The 24,373-nt window shown below is 41.3% G+C and overlaps 4 protein-coding genes across 4 annotated transcripts; all 4 read left to right on the top strand.

The window, feature by feature from the left end:
- Nucleotides 1-184: 184 nt before the first annotated feature.
- LOC147323067 (gap junction delta-3 protein-like) lies at nucleotides 185-2,013 on the top strand. The gene has a single exon (XM_086304749.1). The coding sequence runs from the start codon at nucleotides 393-395 to the stop codon at nucleotides 1,236-1,238; it is 846 nt and encodes a 281-aa protein (XP_086160875.1). The 5' UTR covers nucleotides 185-392; the 3' UTR covers nucleotides 1,239-2,013.
- Nucleotides 2,014-4,317: 2,304 nt separating this feature from the next.
- Nucleotides 4,318-6,167, top strand: LOC147323066 (gap junction delta-3 protein-like). The gene has a single exon (XM_086303190.1). It carries the CDS (start codon nucleotides 4,644-4,646, stop codon nucleotides 5,487-5,489), a length of 846 nt encoding a protein of 281 aa, XP_086159316.1. The 5' UTR covers nucleotides 4,318-4,643; the 3' UTR covers nucleotides 5,490-6,167.
- A 1,998-nt stretch (nucleotides 6,168-8,165) lies between these two features.
- Nucleotides 8,166-10,062, top strand: LOC147323065 (gap junction delta-3 protein-like). The gene is made up of 2 exons (XM_086304748.1): nucleotides 8,166-8,285; nucleotides 9,033-10,062. The coding sequence occupies exon 2, from the start codon at nucleotides 9,090-9,092 to the stop codon at nucleotides 9,936-9,938; it is 849 nt and encodes a 282-aa protein (XP_086160874.1). The 5' UTR covers nucleotides 8,166-8,285; nucleotides 9,033-9,089; the 3' UTR covers nucleotides 9,939-10,062.
- A 4,540-nt stretch (nucleotides 10,063-14,602) lies between these two features.
- On the top strand, nucleotides 14,603-17,476 carry LOC147323064 (gap junction delta-3 protein-like). Its single transcript, XM_086304747.1, has 2 exons — nucleotides 14,603-14,733; nucleotides 15,167-17,476. The coding sequence occupies exon 2, from the start codon at nucleotides 15,380-15,382 to the stop codon at nucleotides 16,229-16,231; it is 852 nt and encodes a 283-aa protein (XP_086160873.1). The 5' UTR covers nucleotides 14,603-14,733; nucleotides 15,167-15,379; the 3' UTR covers nucleotides 16,232-17,476.
- The last annotated feature ends 6,897 nt before the right edge of the window (nucleotides 17,477-24,373 follow it).

Here is a 24,373-nt window from a genome sequence, read left to right as displayed (position 1 = left end):
TTTCAAAGAGTCAAAACCACGTATATATCCTAAAATAGAAAGAAATTTGGAGCAGTTGACTCTATAATGTTAGTGGGTAAGAGTTTCTTAAAGGCTCGTAAGCTGCTGTTATTGTTTTATTTCTTTAATGATATTGTTGATAGTCTTTGCAGGTTCTTCTGTAATGTTTTATTTTTGGTTTAAGGCCGCTGGAGTATGAACTCAGTCAACACTTAGGATGGATAAGCTACCTTTGATCACTTTTATTGGGTACAGTCTCACTGTGAGTCATATATTGGAGATTATTATAACAAGAATTCTAGTTTCATTTTTAAAACAAAGGCAGCCTTTGCTCTGAGACAGACAGCTGAACAAGCCTCCAGACTTCCAAAAGGCCTGACAGAGCTGCAGCCATGGGTGAGTGGGACTTCATCGGTGGATTCTTTAAAGACCTCCAGACCGAGTCGCCGATGCTGGGTCGTTTCTGGCTCGTCCTCATGCTGGTGTTTAGGATAGTGATCCTGGGAACTGTGGCCAGTGACATGTTTGAGGACGAGCAGGAGGAATTTACCTGTAACACCCTCCAGCCAGGATGTAAGCAGGTGTGTTATGACTTAGCTTTCCCCATCTCCCAGTACAGATTCTGGGTGTTTCATATAGTCCTCATCGCTACACCTTCTCTGCTTTACCTCGTGTACGCCACACACCAGCATAACAAGAGTGCCAACCCCTCTCCATCGAAGAAAAGGAGCAGCAGGGAGAACAGAGAAGAAAAAGCTTTAAGGACACTCTACATTATCACTCTGATCTCCCGCATAGTGGCAGAAATCGGCTTCTTATTTGTCCAGTGGTATCTCTACGGCTTCAAGGTGGAGGCCCAGTTCCCATGTGACCGATTTCCCTGCCCCTACACGGTGGACTGCTTCACCTCCCGACCTGCAGAGAAGACAGTCTTCCTCCTCTTCTACTTTGCTGTAGGGGTGATATCAGCATTTTCCAGCGTTGTGGAGCTTCTCTATAGCTCTGGGAAGTGGTTTTGCTCAAATCAGAAGAAATTGGATCTGTATGACCAATGTGACTGCGAGAACCTCCACAACCTCAAGCAAGAGGAGACAGAGACGTCAGAAAGCACAGCCAGCAGTGCGAGAGCAAAGAAGGGATCAGTGAGAAGCAGCTACAGTCGAAAGGTCTACAGCAGTGGTCACAAGTGCAAAAGTCCACCAGGAAAATATGTGAGCGCCTCGAGGCTTACATTGTGAGAGGACTGACTGCAATCACAGCAAGTGTGATTCAGAGTCTTTTCTATTTTAAACCTGTGACTACATCTCTAACTCCATTTCATTTGAAATGATTTCACTGTTGATGTGTTAAACAGTATTTACAGTGGGACACTTTACAAGGATTGTTTGGAAAATGAGCAAAGGAAACACTGATGATAAGAAGGATGCATGCAAGACGTTGTTGTTTAAATGATTAAAGGCTGTAAACAGTTCAGGAAGGAAACGTTTTCTGGACTACGCTTGATAAACTTCCTTAATGCTGATTGTTTTGTTTGTAACTGTGTCCCTTTTGTAGCTGCCAGAGGCAGAAACTCTAACTCAGCAGAGGATTCAGGTTGTACTGATAGGAAAAATAAGCACGGCAGCCTTTCAGACAAAATTTCTATTAATTTGACAGTTCCTGGTGAGCCACACTGACCGAATTTAGCTGTTTTTTTCTTGACTAGATCTCAAATCTTTCTTATTTTGCTCACCATCAATCAGCAGTATCAATAAAAAAATAAAAAAAATAAATAATAAGCACATGGACTTATTTTGGAAAGGTCAGCTTTCCAAGGTCAAAGCTGACCTTCAAAACATTTGAGCTGAATTTATTTTAAAATTGCTGAATGTTTGGTGAAAAAAAAAAGAGTTGAATGAGCAGAAATATAAACATGTTAAAAGCAAAAATTCACAGAGACGAAGTTTCAACGTTGGAAAGTAGTTGAATATTTTTTTAAATGTACCTGACTAGAATAGATACAAACAATAAAGATTTTGATCTCAATACTGTGAATAAATCATCAAAGTTTTAGTAAAACCCTTGCACTTGTTTTTACAAATTACCTCGGACTAGCTTAGCACAGTTTAGAAACATAATGTACATAAAGAGATTAACCAAGTGCACAAGAACTGCAATCAGAGCTGTTTATGAACTGCAGAATTTACACTGTATGGGAGCGGAAGTGTTTGCTAAAGGACATTAATGTTTCTACCAACAATGGTAGCACACTTAATAAAAGTGGCAGAACAGGAGTAGCTCAAGAAAAAAAAATTAAATACACCACATCCCAAAAAGGTGATTCTGTTCATCTGGATGTAGTGTTTTTGGTGGGAGAAACATTTTGTCACATATCCGAGGGACTTCTTCAGTCTCAGCTGACTGCAGGCTTGCCGACTTTATAAACAGTACATTTGCATAATGACTATAATTAGCACCGCTGACAAACAATGGGCTGTGAGATCAGTTCCTTGACCATTAATATGGAAATTGTCATGTCGATTGATCAAAAACCACCAATCAAAGACCAATGATCCAAGACCATGAGTACCATTCACAGAGTTGGGGAATGGCTGCAATCACACAATTATAAGATGGTGAAAGATGTACCCTTAGGCCCCCTCTTCTATTCAGAGATGGTCTTTCCCTTTTCATGTACATGGACTCCTTGAATCCTCAATCAAACCAGCGTTCCTCCCTGTCCAGGATGTGTACATCCTCATCATTGAAAGAGTGTCCACTGGCCTGTAGGTGTAAATAGACTGCAGAGTCCTGACCTGGTGAGGTAGCTCTACTGTGTTGTGCCATCCCCTTGAGCAGAGATTGTTCGGTTTCCCTGATGTATAAATCACAGCAATCCTCCTGCTACTTAACAGCGTACACTACATTATTCTGTTTGTGTCGGGAGAACCGATCCTTGGGGTGGACCAATTTTTGGCGCCGTATGTTTTGAGGTTTAAAAGCCACAGTGTTTAGAGAAAATGCGTCTCAGCTGTTCCTATACTCCTGACACATAAGGGATCACTAAGATTTTTTGCTTAGGCAGCAGTTAATCTCTCCTGGACTGCCTGAAGCATTCTTTAGGTGCCTTCCCAGCGTTTCTCCCACTGATCAGCTTTTTGGGAACTCCTTAACTGGATTATAAAGCATGCATCAAGATATATTGCACATCATAAATCTAGCCTTAAATAAGATAAGGTAAACTTCAATGTTCAGTTATGCATTTTAACAGGTCAGTAATGCATCAACACTAATCCTGGTCAGTCTTCCCAGAATGACCATCTTATGATGAACCATGTCAACAAGGCAGAACCATGGCAGACATTCTGCTGCCCTCTACTGTCCAAAGTGATACACATCGACTTGAAACACCAAACTAAAAGGACATGTTATAAATCATACCAGCACAAAAACAGAGTGAAATGTACAGAAACACAAGCATATGCTGCATAATTAATTCACAAAAGTGACAGCATATTTGTGTGGGTCACAGTGGCGTGGACAGTGCCAGCCTTCCATGCCCCATGCTCAGATCACCAGGCACTTTACAAACTACATGACCTCTAAATATGCTTGTTTTTACGGTTTGTGTGATTGAGTGGCAGCCTAGCATAAAATAACCTTCAAATTACCATTAAAAATATATATAAGTTACAAGTGTTAGAACCACAGAATGCTAGTGTGATGAGTTTGAGAAACTCAGCGTAAAACCAAAGAGGCTCAACCAAAGAAACCAGCTGCATTCAAGAAGAAGGCTGCAGGTATCAACACAAAGCTGTTCGGCTCAATTAGAGCTATGTGCTTTTTTATAACGCAGATGTTGGTTTGGTCTTATAACAGTCACATGTAGATTTGAACACAGCTGTTAAAAAGGAAAAAAAGAGAGTACAGAAACCTTTGATTACAAGAAAAAAAAATCCCTCAGTGACGACTGATAGTAGCTCATCAAATAACCTCATATAACGCCATATCGAGACGATTGCTGGCGCCAAGGTCAGTTTTTATACTGAACTCTGAAAGATGGTTTCGTTTTATGTGTTATATGATAAGATAAACTTTACTGATTCCATCTCATCTTTGCATGTGAAGGTGGACCAAAACAGCTGTGGAAAAACACTACAGTACAACAAAGAACACAAGCAGGCTGGGGATTTAAATAGACACATGATATAAAGAGGGAGATGGAAAACGCCAGGGTATGACACACAGCTGAAATCAATCAATGATAATGAGACAGAGGATGTCCAACTAAATACTAGACACAAAGACAAAGGCTAGAGAACACCAGTGACGCCAAAGATCATGATGCCTGTGAAGGCTGCTGTTATTGTTTTATTTCTTTAATCAGATACTTGAGTTGCTGTCTTTGCAGGTTCTTATGTGATGTTTCATTTTTTATTTCAGGCCACTGGAGTATGAACTCAATCAACACTTAGGATGGATACACCTTGACGCTACCTTTGATCACTTTTATTGGGTTTAGTTTCACTGTGAGTCATATATTGGAGATTATTATAACAAGAATTCTAGTTTCATTTTTAAAACAAAGGCAGCCTTTGCTCTGAGACAAACAGGTGAACAAGCCTCCAGACTTCCAAGAAGACAGACCTGACAGTGCTGCAGTCATGGGTGAGTGGGGCTTCATCGGTGGATTCTTCGATATCCTCCAGACCGAGTCGCCGATGCTGGGTCGTTTCTGGCTCGTCCTCATGCTGGTGTTTAGGATAGTGATCCTGGGAACTGTGGCCAGTGACATGTTTGAGGACGAGCAGGAGGAATTTACCTGTAACACCCTCCAGCCAGGATGTAAGCAGGTGTGTTATGACTTGGCTTTCCCCATCTCCCAGTACAGATTCTGGGTGTTTCATATAGTCCTCATCGCTACACCTTCTCTGCTTTACCTCGTGTACGCCACACACCAGCATAACAAGAGTGCCAACCCCTCTCCATCGAAGAAAAGGAGCAGCAGGGAGAACAGAGAAGAAAAAGCTTTAAGGACACTCTACATTATCACTCTGATCTCCCGCATAGTGGCAGAAATCGGCTTCTTATTTGTCCAGTGGTATCTCTACGGCTTCAAGGTGGAGGCCCAGTTCCCATGTGACCGATTTCCCTGCCCCTACACGGTGGACTGCTTCACCTCCCGACCTGCAGAGAAAACAGTCTTCCTCCTCTTCTACTTTGCTGTAGGGGTGATATCAGCATTTTCCAGCGTTGTGGAGCTTCTCTATAGCTCTGGGAAGTGGTTTTGCTCAAATCAGAAGAAATTGGATCTGTATGACCAATGTGACTGCGAGAACCTCCACAACCTCAAGCAAGAGGAGACAGAGACGTCAGAAAGCACAGCCAGCAGTGCGAGAGCAAAGAAGGGATCAGTGAGAAGCAGCTACAGTCGAAAGGTCTACAGCAGTGGTCACAAGTGCAAAAGTCCACCAGGAAAATATGTGAGCGCCTCGAGGCTTACATTGTGAGAGGACTGACTGCAATCACAGCAAGTGTGATTCAGAGTCTTTTCTATTTTAAACCTGTGACTACATCTCTAACTCCATTTCATTTGAAATGATTTCACTGCTGATGTGTTAAACAGTATTTGCAGTGGGACACTTTACAAGGATTGTTTGGGAAATGAGCAAAGAAAACACTGATGATAAGAAGGATGCATGCAAGACGTTGTTGTTTAAATGATTAAAGGCTGTAAACAGTTCAGGAAGGAAACATTTTCTGGACTACGCTTGATAAACTTGTTTAATGCTGATTGTTTTGTTCGTAACTGTGTCCCTTTTGTAGCTGCCAGAGGCAGAAACTCTAACTCAGCAGAGGATTCAGGTTGTACTGACAGGAAAAATAAGCACGGCAGCCTTTTAGAGAAAATGAATATTATTCTTGTAGTTCCTGGTGAGCCACACTGACTGAATTTTCTTGTACTGGGTTTCAATTCTTTCTTATTTTGCAGTATATCTGATGATGGCCATCATTGTTTTGGGCCAGAATTTTGTGGCAATCAACAACCTCAATCAGATTATGACCTCACTAGTGCATTGGTCGCTTTAGGTACCCATCCATTTAAAGGCAGATTGGAGGTTTATCCAGCTTGGGCGTTAACTGACTTCATATTCCGGTTGCCCGGAATCAAAAATGAAACACTGCATTAGAACACGTAGAGATATCAATTCTATGATATCACTAAAGTAATAAAACATTAACAGCAGCGTATAATACATACCTGCTTCTTTATCTTCTTACAAATTGTAAGAAACAGTTATAGGCTAACACTGTATACACTGTGTATACTGATGCAGGTTTCTCTCCATTTTAGGATTTATAAATACCCACTGCCCACTTCTTTCTGTCATTTAATGGTCGGGCATTGTACAGCTACAAGCATTTCACCCCCATGTCATACTGTGTATGGTTGTGTGTGTGTGTGACAAATAAAATTTGAATTTATTTGAATTTGCAGTATTCTCCTGTACTAGGTGTTGCCACTCAGGAGAAGTCAAAATTTCTCAAACTATTGTAGCATATTGTAGCATATCCTCTGTATAATCTGTGAATATCTAAGTTTCTCTACTGACTGATTAAAACATCATTAAAAAACAACAATGCTACCCCGGCCAGTGGCAGAAATGGCGGCTAGCAACAGCGGACGTGACTTTGTCGTACGGTATGGTCCTCATGATCCTGTAAAAGTTATTAAAAAGGAGAGGACACATGCTACCTTTTGCCTGGTTAGCCTTGCCAGAGTCTTTGCTTTCTTTGTTACGTAATTCATCCACATGGTTTCTATTACTTTTGTTAACCATTTTTATGAATTAGCTCAGGTTAGCTTAGCATATTTTACAAGCATAACACACAACAACATTTGAAACAAAAGAAACTAATCAGGGATATTTTCTGTGCTTCTGGACACATTACTGACCTTAGAAAAATCAGAAATAATGAGCAGAAGAAACATGCCGATGTTAGCCTGATCAGTCTTGCTAGGATAGCGATCTCATGACACCAACGGAAACAAGGCAGACCTATAGTAGGCATTCTGCTGCCCTCTGCTGTCCATAGTGGTACACACTGACTTGAAACACCAGACTTGTACGGCTTTATAAATCATACCAGCATGCAAACAGAGTGAAATGCACAGAAACACATGTATATACTGTATAATGAATTCACAAATGGACTGTGCCAGCCCTCCTGCTCTTCACCTCGTTCAGGTCAACAGGCGCTTTATAAAATACATGCCCTCTAAAGGTGGTGTTCATAAAGTTTGTGTGACTGAATGGCAAACAATTTAGTATTTGTCATGTCTTCTGCTGGCAGTATGGTTAATTTTAACTTTTGTTGGAAACTAACTATAAATCAGTGTTCTGCACTTGGACAATTCGGCCGCTAAAGCTGCAGATATCTTGCACTACTTACTTCGCCTACCATGTTTTCTCAACTGTGGAAAACCTGCTTAAGAATAACTGTAACAAGAACATTCCTATCACCCTCACTGTGCTGATGCGTGGTGTTGAAGGCATTCACACAGGCTGGACCACAAAGATTCCCAACTGCAAAATATGTGAGACTATTAGTAACATCCACTGTGTGCTCGACAGAGGACCCTCTGCCCATGTTGACGACAGAGAACGGCTTCTCTGGCTCCGGCCATGTTGTTTGATCTGAAGTTCAAAACTATGTTCTTACAGCTTTCAAACGACAGAGACTTACTGAATAAATGGACCAGAAATCTGTGTGACATTAAAAAAAAATCAGATTCACTGTTTCAAAATAAAGATTCTCATCATATCAAAGAGAAGAAAAAAAACCCTCTTGTTTTAGGCTTATTTCCTCTTAGCTTCTCGAAATGTGTTGTGCAATCCGCTTGTTTATGTTAATTGTACAGTAAGTTGGAAGTCGTGTCACGGGTTGATTGTGGGCTGTTTCATGTAACCTGTTAAATATGTTGCTTCTGGGTAATATTCATGTTGAATGTAGAGGGAGGAGCAGCCAACATTCGATGCGCTGGGTGTCATGACGACACAGCACTCAGAAATAACTACATGTAAGTAATGTTTTATTATCAAGGAGTATCTGGAGAATGTTGTGACTGTATTAAGGATGTAATGTAGAGGATGAGAGAGGATTAGCAAGAAGCAAGGGAGGGAAGCTATGAAGAGGATGAAGAGTGGAAACGTCGTTAGTCTAGATGACATACTTGTGTAGAGAGGGGAATGGAGTTTTAAACAGGTTTGGACACGTGAGAGGACGACTGAGGAACAGAGAAGGTTGATTGTTTTTCCCTGATTGGTTATACCTCAAAAGTAGATGATATATAACTTAAAAGGTTTTTTTTTTCAATTAACTACTACTTAAGTACTCAGTAATTAAGTTCTGATCAAGTTTAGACAAATGCCATATCCAGGGTCACAAAAGAAATATTTTTAATCTAACAACTTAAAACCAAAAACAAAAAATGAGTTTTGATTCTGGTTCTTGTTGACTAAAATAAGAAACTACATGTATAATTTTTATATTTAACAAAACATGTTATGCTGTGATCAGGAAACATGTTGGTACAACTTTAAAGATATTCTTCCGTCCAGTAAAGGAAACTTTTTTTAAAAATACTAATCAAGATTTTGTCTTTCTTAAATAAACAAATACAAAAAGAAAATCTATGCTCAACCTGTTTTGTCTTGGCAGAACAGACATCTCTAAATCATAGGTGAGTAGTTCAACCAGTCAGTATAAGACACATTTTCAAATCCTACATTTGAGGCAACACTGCATCGGTAGACTCCAGACTATTAGCTTGTTAGTTTCTTACAATTTCTTTGAGCTGATGAGTTAACTAAAGGCAACAGAAATTGAGAATTATTGTAGGCTTTTAGTTTAAGCCCACAGGACTCAGTCAGCACCTAAGACGCAAATATCCTGAGCCCACTTTTGACCAGATTTGGTTTCACTTTGAGTGAAAGTCATGGATTGGAGATTATGATAACAAGCATTCTGGTTTCATTCTTAAATCAAAGGTGGCGAATCTGAGACGGATCGGAGAACAAACCTCTGGACCTGACAGTGCTGCAGTCATGGGTGAGTGGGGCTTCATCGGTGGATTCTTCGATGCCCTCCAGACACACTCGCCGATGCTGGGTCGTTTCTGGCTCGTCCTCGTGCTGGTGTTTAGGATAGTTATCTTGGAAACCGTGGCCAGTGACATGTTTGAGGACGAGCAGGCGGAATTTACCTGTAACACCCTCCAGCCAGGATGTAAGCAGGTGTGTTATGACTTAGCTTTCCCCATCTCCCAGTACAGATTCTGGGTGTTTCATATAGTCCTCATCGCTACACCTCCTCTGCTTTACCTCATATATGCAACACATCAGCATCACAAGAGAGCCAACCGCTCCTCGTCGAGGAAAAAGACCAGCAGGGAGAACAGAGAAGAAAAAACTTTAAGGGCACTCTACATTATCACTCTGATCTTCCGCATAATGGCAGAAATTGGCTTTTTATTTGTCCAGTGGCGCCTCTACGGCTTCAAGGTGGAGGCCCATTTTCCATGTAGTCGTTCTCCCTGCCCCCTGACAGTGGAGTGCTTCACTTCTCGACCTGCAGAGAAAACAATCTTCCTCCTCTTCTACTTTGCTGTAGGGGTAGTATCAGCATTTTCCAGCATTGTGGAGCTTCTCTACAGCTCTAGGAAGTGGTTTTGCTCAAATCAAAAGCACTTAGAACTAGATGACCACTGTGACTGCGAGAACCTCCTCAACCACAAGCCAGAGAAGACAGAGGAGAAACCAGGAGAAAAGACAAGCAGTGTGCAAGTGAAGAAGGAATCAGTGACAAGCACCTCCAGTCGAAAGGCCTCCAACACTGGGAACAGGACCAAGAGTCCAAGAGGAAAATATGTGAGTGGCTCGAGGCTTACAGTGTGAGAGGACTCTGAATCACACATGCTGCTATCACTGCATCCTCTCTTTCTATTATAAATTTGTGACACATTTCTAATTCCTTCGTGCTGCTTCACTTAAAATTGAAATGATGAATAATTTCACAGTTAAGGAGTTTTTCCATGGAACATATCACAAGGAAATGCTTAAGATCAGGAAATGAGCAAAATGATAAATGGCCTGTATTTATATAGCGCTTTACTAGTCCCTAAGGACCCCAAAGCACTTTACATATCCAGTCATCCACCCACTGGTGATGGCAAGCTACATTGTAGCCACAGCCACCCTGGGGAGCACTGACAGAGGCGAGGCTGCCGGACACTGGCACCACCGGGCCCTCTGACCACCACCAGTAGGCAACGGGTGAAGTGTCTTGCCCAAGGACACAACGACCGAGACTGTCCAAGCCGGGGCTCGAACCGGCAACCTTCCGATTACAAGGCAAACTCCCAACTCTTGAGCCACGATCGCCCCAACAAGGAGGAAACGTTTTCTGGATTACACTTGATAAACTTGTTTAACGCTGTTTTTTGGGACCTATTGCCCTTTTGTAGCTGGACAGAGGCAGGAACTCTAACTCAGTTTTCTGGCTTTGTATCTTCTCTGGCAAGTTAGCTGCTAACAGAGAGATAGCTTATTTTTTAATGAATGACTTCAGACTAGCTTAACACATTTTCCAAAATAATAAATAAAAACATCTTAAAGAGAAGAAATTAATCAGGGGCGCTGCAACTGTACACATAGCTTTACACTTTACAGGAACAGGAGTGTTTGCTAGTGGTACCCACACCTGTAGTTCAAGTAAAAAAGTGAAATCCATTACACATCTGTGTGAAATAATATTGGGTAAATTTCAGAGGTCATTTAAGCATATTTATTTGCTTCTGGACACATTCCTGACCTGTAAAATCGGACACATAATATAATAGTGGAATACACTGACTTGAAACACCAAACATGCAGGACTTGAGACACTCAAACCACCTACACTTAATTAGTATGAAATGTAATTTTTTTTTAAATGCATATATAACAAAAATAATTTAATAAAGTAATTACATATTTGTGTGTGTCACACTGACAGGGATTCTGCCAGCCCTTCACCATGCTCAGGTCAGCAGGAACTTTATAAACTACATGTCCGTGAAGGTTCTCAGTCATCCAGGTCATCATAGTCTAAGGAGCCTTGAAAGAAAAGTGCCTGGACTTCTTTTATGTTGCTTGAAGACATTTCACCTCTTATCCTGTCATGGTCCTGGGTCAAGCGACCCAGTATTTGAGTTTCATGTATCTTTTGTATTCATTTGCACCTAGCTTAGTTCACCTAGTTAATTTCTAGATTGCAGTTTAGTTTTGTTCCTTAGTTGTTTATGTCATCTCCCCCTGTACTAAGTCTCCCTGGTTCATGCGTCATGTCTGCGTGGTTATGTTTAGTTCTTGTCATGTCTAATCTCCATGTTTCCCGTTTTACTTTGAAAGTCTGTATTCATTGTCAGCGTATTCAGTTTCACTTCTCCTGTCCTGTCGTTAGGGTCATGTGTGTCAGCTGTGCTCCCATGTGTGGCCACTTCCCCTGATCATCCCTCATGTGTATTTAGTCTCTGTGTTTCATGTAGTCTGTGTCGCGTCGTCTGTGTTCCCACCCTCCATGTCGTCACAGCCAGTCTTAGTATTCACAGTTATGGTTTCCTGTGTCTTCATAGTTTTTCCTAGTTTTACTTTCCCAGTTTAGTCATAGTTTAGTTTGTCACTGCGTTTCTGCCTTGTCTGCACTCCTTGTCATCAGCCACAATAAAGGCTCGCTTTCAGTTAAGTTTACTCCAGTCTACTCTCGTGTGTTCGCACCTGGGTCCACCACACACACCACCGCACAGTCTGCCTCCTCAGATCGTGACATATCCGAGAAGCTTCTTCAGTTCTTGGGTCAAATGGTGGAGAGTCCCAGATTTAAGCCCTGTGGGAGTGTCCCCCCAAAGGGACATGGAGCCCCTAATGATCCTCTACCTAATCACATGAGCCAAGGTGTGAAAATGGGTGTAGGTCACAATCATCCAAGATTTCGGGTGAACTCATTGTGGAACCTAAACCCCTTCCCAAGGCGTCTGGGAAGGGATCTCAAAACTCGATTACCGATGGCTGACAGTTGGTGTCATAAACCACCGCCTCTGTTCAAAAAGGGGCGTTCACAGTGGACATAGATGGCTTCTTTCACTCCTCTTTCAAACAATCTGTCTTCTCTGTCCAAAATCTTTTGGACAGAGAGGACAGACGCCTTAACGCCCACTCACATCCTGGGCCTTCTGACCTAAGGAAATCACATGATAGGAGCTAGGTTCCACAATGAGTTCACCCAAAATCTTGGCTGACTGTGACCTAAACCCTTTTTCACACCTTGGCTCATGTGATTAGGTAGAGGATCGTTAGAGGCTCCATGTCCCTTTGGGGGGACACTCCCACAGGGCTTAAATCTGGGACTCTCCACCATTTGACTTTAGAACTGAAGAAGCTTCTTGGATGAGAGGTGAAACGTCTTCAAGCAACTTATAGAAGTCCAGACGCTTTTCTTTTCAAGATTTGCCGGTTTTGTAGGTATATTAAACTGACTTTAATAAATATACACTTATTCATTTGTTGTACTTCTTAGACCATTTTGATGGAGACAGTTATTAACCTCTGTGTGGCAGGCAAGGTAGAACCTACACACAGGACTTGGAGACAGGGGAATAAACTAAAGGAGACAGCTTCATTTGCTGTAACAAGAAACTGTAAAACAAAAAATACAAAAATGCAGGCCAGGAGGAAACCAGGAAACTGTAAAACTCGGAACTTGAAACTAGGGATAAACAAAGGAAACACGGCAAATTGGGATGATGTGACAACAAGCAGAGGTAGACTGAGTAGAGTTAGAATTTCGTTCAGGATAACGAGAGGATGGGCAACAGAAGGGAACACAGCTAGAACTAATGCAAACTAAAGAGACAGAGAAAGGAACACTGAACAAGACACACACGAGATGAGGTACTGTCAAAATAAAACAGGAAGTGACACACACTGAGTCAAAGACAATGAAATGTGAATTTGGGGACAAGACTGACTAAATACAGAGGCGAGCATGAGGGACACAGGGAAGGAAACCAAGATACAAGAGAACATCACACTGCGCTTTGTGGTCAAGATGACAGAAGAGAAGCTGAGGGAGGCTGAGGCCGCCGGCCTCCATAAAGTCTTCAAGCTTCAGAGCTCCCTCACCTGCAACTCTGTGGTAACGATTGCCACTTATTTGCACACATTCACAGCAGGATGAATAAAGTCTTTGGGTGCTTTTCTGTGAAATCCCAAGAATTTATTTACATATTTACAAACCATATGAAACGTCAACATTTTTCCATTTGTTTTTCAAGTTCTATTTAGCCATGTGGTCAGCCAGAAAAAGTATGAGTCTGTGCAGGATATCCTCAAAAATTTCTTTGACTTACAGATGAAGTAATTTGTGCTGAGAGGACAGGTTGGCAGGCGTCCTGGGAGCAGAGAGTGCCAAGGTTTAAGTGGTTTTTATGTTTGTTTTTTCTCCATATCCAGTCATAAGTGCATCTTGTTATTCACATATGAAAGTACAACTGTAGTGTCCCTGTAGCACAGTCATATAAATATTGCTACATATGTTTTGCAAATTTTAGTTTGCATACTTTCAACAACATGATAGAAACTGCAGAGTCCTGCACTGGTATGCTGCTGGACTGTGGGAAACCAGGTGCTTAGTCTTGCACGGTTATTAGAGCATATCACAGCACTCAAAAGCATTGACTGTCATAAATAAGTTATGACGTCAGTAAAATAACAAATTGCAATTTAGATTTTTGTTAAAGTTCACAAAGAAACACATTGCTTATGTGCAGCAGCATTAAAGATGTGCAAGCAGACCGTTCTTCACTTCAAAACAGCTACCAAGAATTATAAATTATGTGTTTTGTTTGATGAATTTTAAGAGAAGATAAAGGTTATGTTACAATACACACAACCTATAAGAAGATGGCTTAGATAATTGGAAAGACTCAGTAAGTTAAAACTAACTAAAATAAAGGGACTCTGTTCTATAATCCACTTGTTAGTGTTTCGCCTTTACCTGTAAATATTTTTTGGCTGGTCATGTTATACCTTTAAAAAACACAATTTTGACTTGCTTACATTAATTATATGGTTTATTTGAAGTTGTGTTGCTATTACTGTGTTACTATTGTGTCCTGTTTCATGTCACTTGCCACATATTTTGCCTCCAAAATCAGAGCTCTGTAGAAATATTTAAATATTTACGTAGGGGGAAACAAGTAATATTTTGTTGTAACTTCAGCAGACAGCACAGCTCGAGTTTCATACCATTAACATGTTTGTTTTAAACCTTAAACTTCTTTTAAAAGCTTGTCAATGCAAAACTACTGGAACATTTCTATAGCTAACAAAGCCTGAACTGAAAACCTATGAGCTCTTTTGATTTTGGTGATAGCTGACTAAATGAAGAGGAAAAACATTCCCAATTTTTTCTTTTTACATGCAGCCTCTCATGCGGTTACCAGGGAAACTGGTGGACCAACTTAAAAGAGATATTTCCTGCCATTTAGGAAATGCTCATCAAGAGTTTGCCTTTCTTGGATAAACACCTTCTGTCTGGGGCTGGATGGACACTGATTAGGACGTAGCAGGAATTTCCTGACAACTGTTGCCGCCCTTTCAATCATAAGTGCCAGCCAGCCTGAGGAACATGGCACTTTGGAGAGAGCTAAGGGTGAGTACACTATAAGATCGTGTGGGCATGAGAATTGACCATTTTTTAGCTGGTTTATCTGAGCTTATACATGGTAGGAGAATTTTAAGGCTTTTTAAGGGGTGTAGGTCATTCATTTGTCTAGATACTGCAGATTAAATCCTAAATCAAATGTGTGCTCGACCTTTTTTATTGTGGCAGCACATGTGTCTCTGACTGAGCAGTTCAACCAGCCTGTATATGTCAATGAGAGTCAGCCTTTAGTAATCAAAATCATTTACAAATCCTGTATTCTGCAAAACTGCATTATTATACTCTACAATTTAAGTTTGTCAGCTTCCTAGTTCTTTGAAATATTACGCTAACTGAAAGCAAAAGAAATATAGAGATTTATTGTAGGCTGGTGATATTGTTTGATTCCTTTAGTGATGTCCTTGAATTATTGTCTTTGCAGGAATATGAACTCAATCAACCTAAAGTGCAAAAACTATGAACCCACTTCTTTTGATCACTTTTATTGGGTTTAGTTTCACTGTGAGTCATATATGGGAGATTATAACAAGAATTTTAGTTTAGTGTTTTTAAACAAAGGCAGCCTTTGCTCTGAGACAGACAGGTGAACAAGCCTCCAGACTTAAAAGAAGCCAGACCTGACAGTGCTGCAGTCATGGGTGAGTGGGGCTTCATCGGTGGATTCTTCGATGCCCTCCAGACTGAGTCGCCGATGCTGGGTCGTTTCTGGCTCTTCCTCATGCTGGTGTTTAGGATAGTGATCCTGGGAACTGTGGCCAGTGACATGTTTGAGGACGAGCAGGAGGAATTTATCTGTAACACCCTCCAGCCAGGATGTAAGCAGGTGTGTTATGACTTAGCTTTCCCCATCTCCCAGTACAGATTCTGGGTGTTTCATATAGTCCTCATTGCTACACCTTCTCTGCTTTTCCTCGTGTACGCCACACACCAGCATAAAAAGAGTGCTAATCCCCCCCCATCGAGTAAAAGGTGGAGCAGTGAGAACAGAGAAGAAAAAGCTTTAAGGAGGCTTTACATTATCACTGTGATCTTCCGCTTGGTGGCAGAAATTGTCTTTCTATTTACCCAGTGGTATCTCTACGGCTTTGAGGTAAAAGCCTATTTTGAATGTAGTCGTTCTCCCTGCCCCCTGACAGTGAAGTGCTACACCTCCCGGCCTGCAGAGAAGACAATCTTTCTCTTCTTCTACTTTATTGTAGGGGTGATATCAGCATTTTCCAGCTTTTTTGAGCTTCTTTACAGCTCTCGAAAGTGGTTTTGCTCAAACGACGTGGACAAAATCTACTACTGTGACTGCGAGAACCTCCACAACCTCGAGAAAGAGGAGACACAGGAGAAATCGGGAGGAAATACGTTGTCAGAGAGCACAGCCAGCAGTGTGAAAGTGAAGAAGGGATCAGTGAGAAGCAGCTCCGGTCGAAAGGTCTATTGCAAGTGCAAGAGTCCAAGAGGAAAATATGTGAGAAGGAAGATGCTTATGGTGTGAGATGACTCTGCAGTAGCACATGCTGCAATCAAAGCATCCTCTATTTTCTATTTTAAACTCACAGCAACATTTCTAATTCCATTTCACTTGAAAGAATTTCCCTTTTTAGGAGTTTTTACACACTTCAAAAAAAATGCATGGAAGCTAACCCATCAACTTTCAGGAAATGAGTAAAGACAACACAGATGATAAGAAGGACAAGAAGGATGCATGTGAGACATTGTTGACTTGTTCGTTCTGGTGACTGATTAAAGGCTTAAAGGAGAACTTTCTGGAATTCACTTGATAACACTTGTTAAGACTGATTGCATTTTGTGTTTGTGTTGTTCCCACTTTAAAGGACAAATCCGCCCTGAGGCAGCGTGTGAAGATTAATTTATTTAAGCAGATCTGGAAAGTGAAGTAAGGCTTTGTAAATGGAGGCATCTGTCTCTATCCAATCTGTAATGTTGGAATTATTTCAAGGTAGAGTGACCAAATTCCCAGCAAAGTAAATGTGAAGACAAAGTGAGATGCTGGGAAGTAGTCTGAAATTTTCGTGTCTACTTTAAAAATACAAATACACCAAATTCTGCACGTTATCAGATTGTAGGATGTACATGCAAACTCTGTTACTCGGAATATATCGCTGCTTCATTTCATTCAAGGTAGTTTCCATCGTATTCACCAAAATCTGCAAAGCTTTTACTCGACTTGAAGCCACTTGTGAGTATATCATTAGGTGCGTTAACCTTCTGACTATCAGAAAAAAACTTCCCTTCTGTTTCAAATGCCAGACTTCAGAAAAGTGCACAGCCAGCAGTACTAGTCAAAATGTGTGGCATTGTCTCAAGATGTAGGGGAGGGGTACAAGGAATAAAGTCGCACATAAAGAGGGACGTCTGGTTACCCTGTTTTTCAGGGTTTTTTCACTGTGTTTTTGAGTTTCTGACAGAGATTTAAGAGTTTCTATAACTGTCAGGGGGCTGGGTCTCCATTTTCACTTCTGTTATATTTTTGAGTTCTTATGTTATATTGAAATAGTGTTAAGTTCTATTATTATTATTAGTTTATCTGAGATGAATTTTAGTTAATATTTCCATACCCCTTGGTTTATATATCATGTTTCCTGTCTAGTCTGTCATGTGTTTCATCTTTATGTGTCCACATTGTAAAGTTTGTGTGTCATGTCTATGTTCTATTATGTTTCCTGTTTTATTTTGAAAGTCTTGTGTTTCCGTGTTCAGCATGTTTAGTTTTGCTTCCCCTGTGTTTAATTGTGTCAGGTGTGTTTCCCCAGGTGTTTCCACTTCCCTCATTATCCTTCTGTGTATTTTAGTCCTTTGTCTTCCTCTGTTCAGGGTCCGTTCTGTCAGAGTAGCTGACAGAAGCAGGTGTGTTTGTGAAGCAGACCCAAATGCAGACACGGGAGACATGAACTGAGGTTTAAACACAAAGCGAACCTTTATTACAGCTGATACACAAAACAGAAAAAACAAGGCGAGGGGAAACTAAGATTAACTATGAAAACAATGAAAAGAGACAAGAACATATAACTGAACACTGAAGTAATCCAAACATGAGCATGTACATTAACCTGAGCAGTTGAAAACAAGACTCTGTGACTTGAAATGAAGACAACAGACGGACCCGCACTGAACAGACGACTAAAACACACAGAAGGATAATGAGGGAAGCGGAAACACAGCTGACACAAATGAACATAGAGTCACAGGGGAAGCAAAACTAAACACACTGAACATGGAAACACAAGACTTTCAAAATAAAACAGGAAACATAATTGAATGTAGACATGACACACGAGCTAAAAGTAAAACCTAGCATCAGCACTTTACTTAGCAGATCACAGACTGAGGTTATTCACTCGGCTCATTACTCATTACTTACAGTTAGTCACAAATTAGTCTCTACTCACTGATTATTTTTGTTTGCTGATCAGCTTTTCAGATAAATATGCAGTACATGACTGTGATACAGTAATTGTGTTTTTGTTCAAAGCAAATAAAATCTGCTTTCATCAAGTCATAGCTAACTTATTTAATAAAATAAAAATAGAATTACATCACGGTTTCCAACTCTTGTGATGGAGCTTGTAACTTTCAGTTTGTTTGTTTTGTTTAGTTTTTCAAATGTGTGTTTTTTTTTTTTAAATGAATGGACAATCGATATGACTGTAATTGAATTAAATGAGGTTATTAAAGCCATATTGTGATATTATTGTGATGTACGCCTGTCATGGTTGCCTGGTATGTCTTTATGTGGGGTTCATAACTTGTGACTAATGGTTTTATCAATGGTTAATGTAAGATTTGCTGACATTCTACGGGGCCAACTCACTCCACCCAGTGTGGGTTGACTGGAAGTGAAAAATCCACACACTTCCTTTCTAGAAAAAAAAGCCTTAGAGGACAAACTCCATTTAGTATAAGGAATGCATTACTCGCATTCATATCTGCACTGCGTTTTCCCAGTCGATTAACCTTTTTTTTTTTTTTAATTCATCTTCATTTGTAATCATCTGCTAACCAAAACCATGGTTAAAATGTCCAAACCTTCAATAGAGGGTACAGTCTACAAAAGTGGTGTTACATTTCTTAAAGGATGACTTCACTTCACTCTAACTCCTATTTAAAAATGCTACAGCATCCTTAAACAACAAAGATCTCAAGTGGAGTTTAACGAATTGAATTTCTCCTTTTGAAGTGGAGTATTTAGCCTCGATGGCTGGGAAACTTTCAGAGGCGCACACCAGCAGCAGGCAGCTGGACTGGTTGCTCAGCTTTTATATTTGTGTCTCCGACACGGTCGTGAGCGAATGAATAGACTCTTTGTGAGTTCAACGGTGTTTCCTTTTATTGATGTCACAACACATTTCACTATTAATAATCAGACACAGCAGCTTTTCTCCCGGCGCCCTTTTTCAAAGGATATCGTAGTGTACCGTCAATAAGTTGCTCTAGTGCCGGCACACCACACACCACGAGACAGCATGCGCGCCGTTTCTGTTTGTGGCCGAGGATCATGGGGGGTGAATGTAATCATGTCATAAGAAACAAGCTCTGTGGCATTTTTCAGAGTCGTTGCTGCGCAAGTTTGGACACGAACCTGTTGTTTTTGTTCATGAGTTTATCGCGCTGAATTTCATTCAGTGTGCAGTCAAAAAAATTGTTATGTAAAGCCTTAACCCTGTAATGCCAAGAGTATCATATTTGATACATGAGTTTTTGTGAGTGTTCGAGACCTCTGCATCATCACTGTGGATTTTCTTTCCTCCTGAAAAACCTAAATAAATTGCACAATACATTTTAAAGCAATAAATTGGAAAAAAAAAAAGATTTATTAGTTCATTTCTTTTTTATTTCATTTGAAAGAAGGTTTAAAAAAATGTACATTTCTGGCAGTTATTTCATGGTTCAGACTTTTTTAAAACGTTACCCTTTGCGATCATCTGATCTCAAAACTGCTGTTGCTGGGTGTTTTTTCAGTTTGCCTGTCTCATTTTAGTGTCTTTGTTGTAGCTCCAACACTGACTCTGACCTAAATACTTGTGTCACATGCACAGGTGGTGTAAAATATTCTAATCAAAGCAGTCTCATTTGATCACCGCTCAGCTGCACAACATGAATATTAAAGCCCCCCTCTGCTCAGGAACTTGATTTGCTTGCTGTTACCTCACTTGGATGTTTGACCTTGACGGTACGGGCAGTGTATGTGTAAAAGTTATTTCTCTCATGTTCTTTTGAATGACAGAGATGGTTTCCCTCTGCTCACCTCACATTTCTGGCAAGCAGGTGTTTTTCCTGCCAGGATTAGTGATAAAACTGGTTTGGGACACCAGTTGTATAACAAAAACTTCCAGAAACTCCAGACAGTGAATTTTTGTGCCCTGCAGTGTAACCACTGTTGCATAATTATAAGTTGCGTAATAATGATATAACTTACCCTTCACTGATTGGCCCTTTTAATAGGTACATATGTCACAACTCGGTGAGTTTAGCCACATTGACGTGATCAAGTCCATCAGAATGAGGAAGAAAGGTGATTTAAGGTTCTCTGAACACGGCACGTTGGTGCTGGATGGGCTGGTCTGATTATTTCAGACTGGGATTTTCCCACACGCCAACAAAAAAAAAAAAATCCAGTGAGCAGTTCCTGATGGCAGAGGTCAGATTGCCAGACTGCTTCGAGCTGATGGAAAGTTTACAGATAACTCAAAGAACCACTCGTTATAACTAAGGAATGCAGAAGAGCATCTCTGAACAACACAACGTTGAAGCGGATGGGCTACATCAGTAGAAAACCACACCTGGTGCCACTCCTGCTGGCTAAGACTTTCAAACCGAGGGTACTGCTGACACAGGCTCATCCGAATCGGCCAACAGGCCACTGGAAGAAAAGTTTCAATCATAAACACAAAAGCGTGGATCCTTGCATCAACACTTCAGCCTGCTGCTAGTGGCCGAATGGTGCAGATGATCATTTAAACACTACAGCATGCCTGGGTGTTGTTGCTAACCATGACCGTGCCTTAATAATGACCACAGTGATTACATCTTCTGTTGGGTACACACTGATGTTCCACGTAACATGCCTCAAATCATCTTAGATCAACTTCAGGTTGTGGTGGAAGTATCTGAGGAGCATATGTACATTTTTTTGGACTACAGTCTGCTAAAGAAGTCAATATACACCATAGTTTAAAATAATATACCACAAAAGAATTTGCTGAAAAGAAATTTTGCACTAAAGCAAAAATGATAACCTTGATTATTCTGTCAAGTTCGTCTTGTCAACAGTAGGGGGCAGCAGTGGAACACTAAATCCCACACTTATGCCACTCATCTTCTGTAAGATGACTTAATTTGCAGCCACATTATCCCAGTGACACCCAGTGACAGTATCTTTTACACTGCAGGGTTTATTCATGCATATCAATCCTTTTAGGCCTCGCTTCTTTTCTTCACGAACAGTTCAGACTGAAACTGTGCAATATCTTACTTGCTTTAAAGCTTTGTCATTTGAGGTAAATTGAATGAACTGGTTCTGTGTTTTCAGTTAAGAAAGAGCGCTGGAACATAAAAAAAAAAACAAGGTGACCGTCATTTGAACACCAAAGCATCCATAGGTCCAAGTGGCTCATCTGAACACAAAGATGATCTAAATAATCTCCAAAGGAGCTTATTTTTTGCTTTATGCATTCCTCCAGGAAACACACACACACACAAACCCCTCCTGCAGTTCCCTGGACGCATCATATATGCAGATTGCAAAGTGGTGCAGCTTCTTTGATGTTGCACAGAGCAGAATTCTAGATGTGTTTTATATAACCGCTCGAGAGGGAAGGAAGGAAGAGTCGAAGAGGATTACCGTCAAAACTTCCCCTCTTTCCTTTTGCCCGCCTGCATTTCTACCTTTTTAAGTCTGTCTCGTCAAACTGGAAGCCTGTCTGTTTCTTTCTTTCTCTACCCTCTCTATTTTCCACTTTCTATGCTTTCCTACACTTCACACTCTCTCTCTCTCGTTCTTTTTTCTCTCTCTTCTGAATCCAAGGAGGCTTCGGTGCTGTCTCAGAGAAAATGTAGGTCATCTGTTTTCTGCGATTCCCCTCACACCAACACGGAGGAGGAGATGGAAATGATAACATCTTTCTCTGCTCTCTCCATCTCCCCACCCCTCTTTCATTCTCCACCTTGAATGAGACACTTCAGGGGCTCCCCGCGCTCTACCTGTGTCCTCTGCGCGCTCCTCGGAGGCTCCCTCAGTACACACCGACCTGAGTGACAGCTCCACGTGCGGAGTGCCTCTGAGCGTCCCGCATCTTGTTCAGTCATGTGGGGACAAAACTTGCCAAGATGTCTCTCCCCCCCCCCCACCCTCATATGAACAGCTCACTCTCAGCTACTGCGTCACTCTTTGATTTGGTTTATTTATGGCACAGCGCCCAGTTCTAAGCAAATCAAGCAGCTTGTTTACCGGACTGACTTTGGTAGCGTGTGACCCAATGATGTTGATGTAAGTCTCCGAGGGTTAGAGTAAACACTGGCGAACAAGTCACAGAAGAAGACGTCTTACATTTGTATGTATTTTTATTGCTAATGAACTTGCATGGGGGTTTGATTAGTGATTAATGGCAGGAGAACAAACAGAGAGCATTTCCTGTGACAACCAAATGACAAATGCTTATTTGGAAAACAAAACAAAACGAAGAAATGGCAGAGGAAAACAACAAATGCTGGAAAAACTGACTCAAGTACACATATTCATCTATAACTGAGTCAGTCACACCGATATTTTCAGCTTATATTAGCCTATACTCAAAATCTCAGGCTGCTGGTTTATTTGTGGTCCCTACGATATTTAAAAGTAGAAAGGGAGGCAGAGCCTTCAACGTCCAGGTTCCTCTTCTCTGAAACCAGCTCCCAGTTTGGATTCAGGACACAGACACCCTCTCTACTTTTAATTAGCCTTAAAACTTTCCTTTTTGATAACGTTTATAGTCAGGACTGGATCATGTGCCCCCCCTTAGTTGCATTGCAATAGGCCTAGGCTGCTGGAGGCTTCCCATGATGCATTAGGTGTTTCTTCTTCACTGACCTTCCCTCACTTTGTGTTTATACACCACTCTGCATTTAATCATTAGCTATTATTAATCTCTGGCTCTCTTCCACAGTGTGTCTATTTTTTTCTCCTGTCCCTCCCTCGCCCCCAAATGGTCGCTTGGATGGCTGCCCCTCCCTGTGGCTGGTTCTGGAGGTTTCTTCCTGTTAAAAGGGAGTTTTTCCTTCCCCCCTTGTCACCAAGTGCTTGCTCATGGGGTATGGGTGGGTGTGGGGATCTGATTGTTGGGGGTTTATCTATTATTGCAAGTTCTTCGTATCATAAAGTGCCTTGAGGTGACAGTTGTTGTGTCGATGCCTTTTGTAGTATTTTTATTGGAATTATCTGTCATGAGGCTTGTGAAGTATTAGGGAATGAAATTCTATTTTTATTAGCAGGTATCTGTGTCTGTGTTATACACCTACACAGTTTATGACTGCAGCTGGCTTCACCAGCTTTTTAGCAACTCCCCCCCCAAAAAATATAACCTAGTCGCTACCTGCTGATCATGCTCATGAAAATAAGAAAATAAGAGTGGATGTTGGCAAAAAAGTAAAATGCAGCGTTTTCCAAAACTCTGAGCTCTTCCCTTCAGCGAGCCATGCAAAGGCATGAGGTCATTTTTGGTGCAAACAATGTATTTGTCACTGCAGACTGAATGTGCCTTTCTGGTGCTAATTTACCAGAAAAGTTCGATTACCACCTTAGAGTCTTTTAGGGCCAAGTTACGCAACTATGTAACCGTGACCTCGCCGACCCTCGGTAATGCTGACGCTTTCCCGTACAGTTCTGTGTGTACTTGCTGATCTCTAGCCCGTCACACAGCCGGACACAGAGCTGATGGATCCCATCTCTTTTCCCTCGGTCAAAGCAGCTGAAGCGTGCCTCTATGTTTATGGCGTCACTAAAGAGCTCGGGTCACCGCACATCACACCTCGACACTCTTCCTAGTCCTCATCCTCATCCATCCATCCATCTGGACCCTCCACCCTTCCTCTCTTTCCTTTGCCACGGGGCACACTGTGCGCAGCATTTGCAAGGAAATGTTCTCGTCGCCTCTGTTTCTTTCCCTCCATCTGCTTTCTTCGCTTCTTCCTGTTTCCTCTGCCCAAAGGGGCTGGGTGGGGGTTACGGGATGCTGGGCTACAATGTGAATGATACACTGTCATCCTATCTCACCCCCACCCTTACCCCTGCTATCGTTTTCTCAAGGAAAATATTGCGTAAAGGCCTTTGGGCTTATGGCCACAAAAAAAGGCCATGTTGCAAATAGTGACCGGAAAGTGGATGAGCTGACTGCCTTGTTTTGAGAGCTTCTTTCCAAAACAAGGTATTGCCTGGGTTGCTAAAGCACAGAGCCAGGAACATTAGATTGCAATATTTTATGAACATGAATGCTTTTTGATTAATTTTGTATCTTTTTTTTGTCTTTTCCTTTGCACATTTAAATGGAAAAAGTAATATTGCTCTAAGATTGATGGAAGGATGGAAGGATGGATGGATGGAAGTAAAGTTGGGAGTTTGAGCTCTCCCCCGGTTTCTGTC

Source organism: Aulonocara sp. 'chitande type north' Nkhata Bay, linkage group LG8, assembly GCF_057382095.1.
Source record: "Aulonocara sp. 'chitande type north' Nkhata Bay isolate Kocher_YH1m ecotype deep benthic linkage group LG8, A_spYH_male_GT1.1, whole genome shotgun sequence".
Classification (NCBI taxonomy): domain Eukaryota; kingdom Metazoa; phylum Chordata; class Actinopteri; order Cichliformes; family Cichlidae; genus Aulonocara; species Aulonocara sp. 'chitande type north' Nkhata Bay.
The sequence above is the reverse complement of the archived record's forward strand: the minus strand, read 5'-3'. Positions and strand labels throughout refer to the sequence as shown.